The following is a 7,865-nucleotide window of genomic DNA, read 5'->3' on the forward strand; positions in this document are numbered from 1 at the left end:
AAGTATTTACACTGTCAGTGGACCTCTTCAGGTACCTGAACTTCAAAACCATATATATTTATGTTTTCGAATATTCAGTTTTTAAGCACGCTGGATTCTGTTGAAAGCCTGTCGTTAGCGTAGCACAGCTTGTGGAGCACAGCAGAGTTTGATGCTGCCTTTTCCCATTCAAGATATGTGTCATAGCTGAGTCCTTGCCTTGGGCTGATACCTTTTGGTGTGAAACAGAGGCATAAAAGGGACAAAGATTTTTCACATAGTCAGAAGGATTCAGCAGAAGCTGGAGCTGTCTAAACCTTGATGACTCTGGAAACCCCTCGTCCCCTGTGGGAGAAGGTGTCAGACCGAGGACAGTCCTGACCTGGAGGATGAGAGAGGAGGAATGCCCGCAGAAGGGACTTGACAAGCACAGGACGTGTTGGAGCAGAAGCTCAGCTATATCCAATTCCTTTTTATTTTTCCTCTTTTATTAACAGTGAAAAACCAGGGATTTTTTAAAAATTATTTATTTATTTACAATACGAAGCCCCTGCTTCTGGAGGGTTAACTCCTCTGATCACGAAGAAAGAGCAGTGGGTTTGCCAGCAAAACCGCCACCAGCTAGATGAAATACCTGATATAACTGCAGCCATTATGGGGCTGTTTTGATTTTTCTGTGAGTGTTTGGTTTTGTAGTGTAAGCATGCAACTGATTCCAGTAGTTCTAAAATCGATTGTTAAAAACTCAAATTGACCTGTTCATTGTAAATTCATTTTCTGCCCTGAAAAATTACAAAATGCAGGGTAGTTGCAGTGTGTTTTCAATGCAATGTTCTTAGCTAGTGAAGTGGCTCTGTTATGAGGTATTGGAAACTTTTAAAACTTAGAGATGAGGCCCTCCTGAGAGAGGATCACCAAAATCGCTTTAGTAAGTCAAGATTTGGCCCCAGTGCTTTCCCTCTGCTTTTCCCTTTCAGTTTATAAGCAAGTTTTTGCTTTATAGCCCTCAGATTATTTTTTTGGCTTGGTAGATTTTTCTTGAATAATACTGTCACAGAAAAATCTTCCTATTTAGCCTTTTCTTCTTGCAGATCCTCAAATAAGATTTGTATGATTACGTATACGCGTTCATGTGCTCCAGAACTAAAAGTGATGTCACTGGGTTTAATTTTTATTTAATTTCTCTGCCTGGATGACTAGGTTTAACACCTCTTATAGTGCGATGTGCTGCAAATGGAAACGTCTTGCTTGATGTACATCCCAGGGTAATTCAGAAGTCGATGTGCTGAAGGTGCCTTCTCTGCTGTCGGGGCTCTGCTCTCAGAGCAGAGGTCCCTGGGGGACCTATCCTGCAGTACGGGCACTGTCATAGCACTGCAGTTCCTGCATTTCCAATTCCTATTAGGAGTATGCTCTTAATTTTGTAGTATTTATCCTCACCATGTTATCACCACGGATGATGATTCAGCTTCCCAAAGCAGTTTATTCCATTGACTAATGGCTCTGTTAAGACTGTTTTCCTCTTATCTAACTTGACCTTCTTTTCCTATTAGATAATTGTTCCTTTATGATCATTTTTATATGCATTTGTACAAGTGAAATTAAATATTCATATTTCCTCGGGCTTTGGGATGCATTTTACTGCTCCAGAAATGTGCCTGGCCTGCCTCTAATTTGAGATATTGTAGCGCAGCTTTTTTTCCCTGCAAGTTTCTCTGAGTGGTGGGAGCGGACTGGGAGGAGAAATGACTTGCAGCCTTTAGGAAGCTTTTAACCGGTTTTAGGGACCAGCTGGTAGTTACTTATTTTTTAATACATGGCAGGATATGGTTTGGATGCTACTGAGCATCAGGACAGATCCATGGCAGGAGTATTGCGTGGCATTTGTCAACACCCCCTCTCTTGCAGGTCACTGGGGCCGGTGTGTTGGTGACTGCGGCTCAGGAGGTGTTCGGAGTCGGACTGTCTGGTGCACCCACGCGGAGGGCTGGACAACATACCATGTGAACTGCGACCAGAAGGACAAACCCGAAAGCCAGAGGAGGTGCTTTAAAGTCTGTGACTGGCACTTGGAGCTTTTTGAGTGGGAGGTTTCGGGATGGGACAGGTGTGGGCTCGTCCCCTTTGCTGGTGGTGAGGTGGGAGCTGAGGCTTGCGTCACTGCGCAGCACGGGCTGCAGCACCGGAGCGTCCGCTGCCTCCAGAAGCTGAACAGAACCGTTGTTGCCAACGAAATATGTGAATATTTCATACCGCAGCCACCTGCTGAGCAAGCCTGCCTAGTGCCCTGCCCGCGGGACTGCGTCGTGTCCGAGTTCTCCAGCTGGTCTGAGTGTGGCACGGGCTGCGCCAAGAGCTTGCAGCACCGAACGCGGGTGGTCATCGCTCCTCCTCTCTATGGGGGCACCCCGTGCCCGAATCTGACCGAGTCCAGAGCCTGTGGCACTCCCGCCTGTCCTCCTGGGGAGGAGGAGCACACCTACAGCCTCCGAGTGGGGTCTTGGGGCGAATGCCAGCTGCCCCATCCTAAAGACGTCGACCTGGTTGGGAGGACTATGCCGGATTTGGGTTCAGACTCTGGAGAACGAACCAAGTCCAGACTTCAAGGCTATAAACCCCACCACCGTCCCGGGGAGGTGGAGATTGGGTACCAAACCAGGGGCATCAGGTGTGTAAGGAGCGATGGAAAAAACACAGCGCTGAGGTAAGGGTGCTCCGCCCTTTATTTCATACCCAGTGGATTTGTTTGATGGAGCACTTGCTCTGCATGGCAGCACCACAGCAAACACACTCCCGTTCTTGAGTTTTAAATGCAAATTTTTATGTGTTTTCTTTATGGTCTTTTTTTCTTTTTTTTTGATTTAATTCCCCTCTTGTAAAGCTAGCGCATGCTGAACATTTTGCATTCCTCTACGATTTGTGACTGTTTAATTCATTTTATGTTTTTAATAATTCTCTTCTGGTTTTCTTGTTGTTGTTGCTGTTGTTTTGAGGAAACATCGAGGAAATGGAATTATATATCAGTGTGTACGGTTGTTGCGCCCTGGCTGTAGGAGAGGGAGATTTCATTCTCAGTCATGTACTGCATGTATTTGTCAGAAGAGGCCAAAATTGTACCAACTCAAACTCCTTCATTCAATCAACCCTGGATAAAATAAGTCTGAAAATTTTGCCTTGTGATTTTGCTGGGAGGTGTTTCTTGGAATGATAGATCAGTGGGCAAACCTGTGATTGTCCTCCTGCTCACTGAGGAGCCTTCCCCTCTGGGTGTAACTCTTGGATGCTGATACTAGCTATGTGACTTGCTTTTCTTTCTTGTCCTCGTGTTTTATCTGACAATTTCTTGGTCCACATAGGTTGCTCTGCTGTAATTCAAATGTGAAGGTTATGGTAATGTTCAGCCAATAATGGAAATCAGATTTATTCTCTCCCTTTCTCGCATTTAAATTTAAGCTAACTAAGTTCTGCCATTTGACTTCAGGTTGGATTTGGGCGAGTGCCAGGAGCTATAGATGACTGAGAAACTGATTGAGTTCTGAGAAAGCCAAGATTTCTGGAGAGCTTCCCCTGTTTTGTTTTTCAAGGGTATTAGAAGTTCTTGAAAAATCCTGCTTCTGAATTTGGTAGAAATCAATCTGTTTCTCAGTCATCTGTAGCTCCTGGCACATGCACCATCTCAAATTGCAGAGAGAAGAGGCAATTTAACGTCCAATTCTCTACCCCTGTTAATGTCTGCAGCGGTTTTGCACACATAGTGAGGTGAAAATACACATTCCAGCCTTTTTCTTCCCACCTTCTATTACACCTGTAGCAAAGTACAGATTTTTTTTTTTTATTGGTTGGGAAAAAGTCAAGCTTTGTGAACTGTTCCAGCAGTTTCTAACATCTTGACTTTATTACTTGTTTCTAAATATATGCTGATTCTAAATATACAGATTATATGATCATGTAGCTGCTTGACTTTTATGGAGTCACTTGTGATTTATGTTGCTGTGTGACCAGCAGCAGGTTTACGTCTGCTGACACTTCGTAGCTGTTCTTCTGCCTCTTCTATCTCATTCCTTATCGGAGGCTCTGGGAAGGGGATCCTGACCTTTGTGACAATTTCACGTGCTCTGCCCTCACACACTCACCGCTGTATTCGCTATAAGAATGGGGAATGGTAGATGCTGTTTCTAGAAAAGTTTTCTCTTTGTTGTGCTACTGAGCTATGCATTGAATTTCTGGATGACAGTGCAGAGTCCTAAAGATCGAGCTGTCATCTTCCTTGCTCCTTTCTGGGTTTTTTTTGCTGATCTAGTCCCCTTTGGGGGAGTGTGGAGCTCCATTAGCCACCTCCAGGCAGACTTTTTCTGCTGAGGCTGTGTCTTAGATTTACTGCAGAGAGCTGAGCCTGAACCAGCCCTTACTCCAAACACAAGAGAAAGTCCATTGACTGAATAGAGGACAAAAGGTCATGTCATTGTACAATGTCCAGACAGTCACACACTTCTCCTTTCTCCTTTTGGACTTAAAATCCAAACCTAAAAATCCAGCCTAACATCCAATTTGTATTTAATTTCAGGGCTGGAGTGTCACTGATACCGAATACCCCTGACAATGACTCCCTTTAAGCATCCCCTGGTAATGTCCTCCTCGTTCTGTGGTGCAGCGTATTTACTGCCATTCTTCTGAAGAATGGACTTGATCTTGCAGATGCCGCTTTACAAGAGCAATGATACTTTGGCTACCGATAAAGAAGAGTAAACGCATTTGCATAACCCTGTAGTGGGTTTTGGCAGGCAGCCAAGCATCTGCAGTAAAACGGGAAAGCAGCGCCTTGTTTGTGCTTTTTCATTTTGCTGGCCAAGGTTTCCTATTTCCACTAACACCACTGAGTAAGTACCAGTGAGTGACGCAAGTTAAATTTCTGGAAAACTGAGGCAAGAGAGAGAAATATCCCAACATGTGCTCTAACGGCGGGCTGTGAGCTGCTGCTCTGCCGGGGGCTTTGCCACCACCCTGCCTCCCACCACTGCCTGGGTCCTGCAGGAAAGTGGGATGGGTAGTGGGAGCGGTCAGCTGAACATCCCTGACTGGTTGAAGGGGATGGGAGGGAGGGGAACTGTCTGCTCATCTCGCCTCCTAAGTTATAATGCAATGGCAAAGATGCCTGATTTAGTATCAGAGTTTTTCAGTTTACTGGTGACTGCTCTCAGGGCCGTGGAGCAGCCAGTGAGGCCGGTGAGGAGCAGCCGCCATGCTCGTTGATGGGAGAGGATACCTGGTGTGCTCCTCGGCGTGAAAGAACAGTCTTTGCCAAGTTGTGCTGGTTTTAGAGTAGAAGATTGGACACATTCCCTTCTTACAGATGCCGGAGTCCTAGCAGGACATTCATTTTGGCCTCTTTGCTAACAAGATTGTGATTGATGGGAATGGCAGATGGGGTGTCCTTTCCCCTGTGAAATAGGTAGCAGCCGCAGGAAACATGCCTGATAATTGTTTTCAGTTTTTTTCACTAATGCTGAAGTTATTCCATCTAAAGGAATAAAAGGATTCTTTGATTTTACAGCAAACTCTCAGGTAGGAGCTGGAGAATCCTTTGCATTATAAGGAAAATGTTTTTGGTTTTTTTTATTTAAGTAATTTGTCCTGTGAAGATGTGTGTGTCCGTACCAGCCTTAAAGGTACAAGCAAAAATTCTAGCAATTTTGAAGGTAAACCCAGTGAAGAGCAATTACTTGGAGAGAAGCACAAACGTGTGGAAGATTGGACATGCTGTGTCAGGGAAACAGAGCTGGGGAATGTTTGATGAAATGTATTTTCAGTTTGGAGGTTCTACATTTGTCAAAATGGAAGGAGAAGGGAGAAAGGAAAAGGAAAGGGAGGGACAGACCTTTCTGAAAACACTTGAAGTGAAGACAGTTGAACAGCAGAACATTAATAGATCTTGAGACAGGTTCATTTCTGCACAGAAACAATTTTGGTGTACTAAGTAATGTTTGTGAAAATAAAAGGGCTGACATAAAAATAGAATGAATGTGCTAGAACTGCTCTTTTGGTATTCTGTCTTGTCACAATTGTAAAATTCTACTGAGCAGTGAGACTTGGGGTTTTTTTCTATTTAAAAAGTTACTTAGGTTAGCCACTAAATTGTAATTTAGTGAATTGAGTGCCCATAGCTGCGCTTTGTAATCCTAAATAAACTTAACCTGATTTTCTAAACTGATGTGTATGCTCACTAGGCATGCTGAGAAGTCAAGTCAGGAGCAAACAATTTTAGGGTTCTTTTATTACTATTATTTGGATTAGGAGTCTTTCTAGGTACATATTTCTTAAATTCTTCATTCTGTGTGTAAGATGACAATAATGACATAATAGAGTTGGATTTGTGTTTCTGTTTACTCTGCTTTTGTAAGTGAAAATTCAGGTCAAACCAGTCAAGGGATAACCCATCCTTCAAGGCTGAGGTAGAGCAGCATTCAGCTCTTTTGTTTGCCTCTGTAATTTGAATTTCCATTATCCATTTCCTAGTGGATTGTGCTTAACCACTGTGCTCTTGTATGTCTGTAGAAAAAAATTATTTGCAGTTTCTAGTGTTGACATTTTTCTAGTCTCTGGATGAATACAAAATTTTGCCGTCCGGAGATGGAAACGCTGTGCTGTTGTACGCTATTTGATGGTTATGATTCCAATCTGGGAGAGGAGACGTGTGTTCACATTCCTTCCAGCAGATAGAGGAATCCTGCTTTGGTGCTCAGGCTTGAAAACAAATCCCTGAACTGTTGAATAAGAAGATTTTATTTTCTAGTGTTCTTTTAAAAAGTCTTGTCTCTTATTTCCTTTGCTTTTATTAAAAGCACATGAAACAAAGGAACAATTCATTTATTCATATTTTCATTTCAATAAGTAACATTTTAGAAATAGCATTCAGTAATAACTGGGCAGTTTTCTTCAGTTTTTGTATTGTTCTGAAAGCCAGCTGCTTCTGTAAGCCCAAGATTTCAGTGTCTGCCTAGGAAGTACAAATGTAAGTCAGCAATTATTTTTAATTGAAACAGAAGAGCTGGTGAATTAAGCTTTAGAGACCCCAAAAGTCACACGCCTTAGACACCTGTGTTCGTTTTGATTATAGGTCTCCCAGCATCCTTTCCCTTTGGTCAGTTGTTCCTTTCCACTGTGGTTCAAAGAGGCTGGTCTTTCTTCTGCCAAAGCATCCTCTGCTGCACAGGTTGAATATATGGGATTGCCAGTATCCAAAATAGCCCTGGCAGCCCCTGAGGACCCCATAATACATGACAAATCCTTGAAAATATGCCTGTTAATATTGATTGCCAGTTTCCATGCTGTTAGAAACATGGCAAGTTTGTGTCTATTATTAGATCCTGATATTATTAGCCAAGTGCAAAGAGCAGGTAGTGTTTATTCCAGCAGCCTGTGAGGTTGGGTCATTGATCACAGAACAGAACACGGCGTTAGATAAAGGGAAAAAATGAATTGTCATCGGTGCAGCTTAGCTCAGTTTGGGATTTTCTTGCTCTGCAGCACATGGATTTGAACATGTGTTCTCTGGTCAGACCAGACACTTCTTAGGACCCTTCCTGAGCTGCCGGGGCAGAACCTGGCTGCTGAAGTGGTACCCTGTCCTCCTGGTGCTGCCTTCCATACCAGCAGCATGGGCTCGGTGAGAGCTACTTAATGTGCCAAATTATTTTGGGGATGATCCTGTCAGTATTGAAGGCTCCACAATAACCACCTGTCGCATCCTGTAATGTAAGGAAATGCGTTGAACTTTCTCAATGAATGCATCGGTACAGGTGGGAAAGGAAACCAGGGATAATTTCTGTGCTGTGCCCAAATGGATTTCATGATCCACTGCTCCTGGACGGTCTTGCTCACTTTTCCTG

General features: G+C 43.6%; 1 protein-coding gene across 1 annotated transcript in view; it reads left to right on the forward strand.

The window, feature by feature from the left end:
• LOC104498431 (thrombospondin type-1 domain-containing protein 7B-like) overlaps positions 1–7,865 on the forward strand; it is a gene marked incomplete at its 3' end in the record, with an annotated part of 167,474 nt that overhangs the window by 51,147 nt on the left and 108,462 nt on the right. Inside the window, exon 2 of the mRNA XM_010141808.1 lies at positions 1,888–2,683. Coding sequence (XP_010140110.1) covers positions 1,888–2,683 — 796 coding nt within the window. The remainder of the gene's footprint in view (positions 1–1,887; positions 2,684–7,865) is intronic.

Source organism: Buceros rhinoceros, unplaced genomic scaffold (genome assembly GCF_000710305.1).
Source record: "Buceros rhinoceros silvestris isolate BGI_N320 unplaced genomic scaffold, ASM71030v1 scaffold1908, whole genome shotgun sequence".
Taxonomy (NCBI): domain Eukaryota; kingdom Metazoa; phylum Chordata; class Aves; order Bucerotiformes; family Bucerotidae; genus Buceros; species Buceros rhinoceros.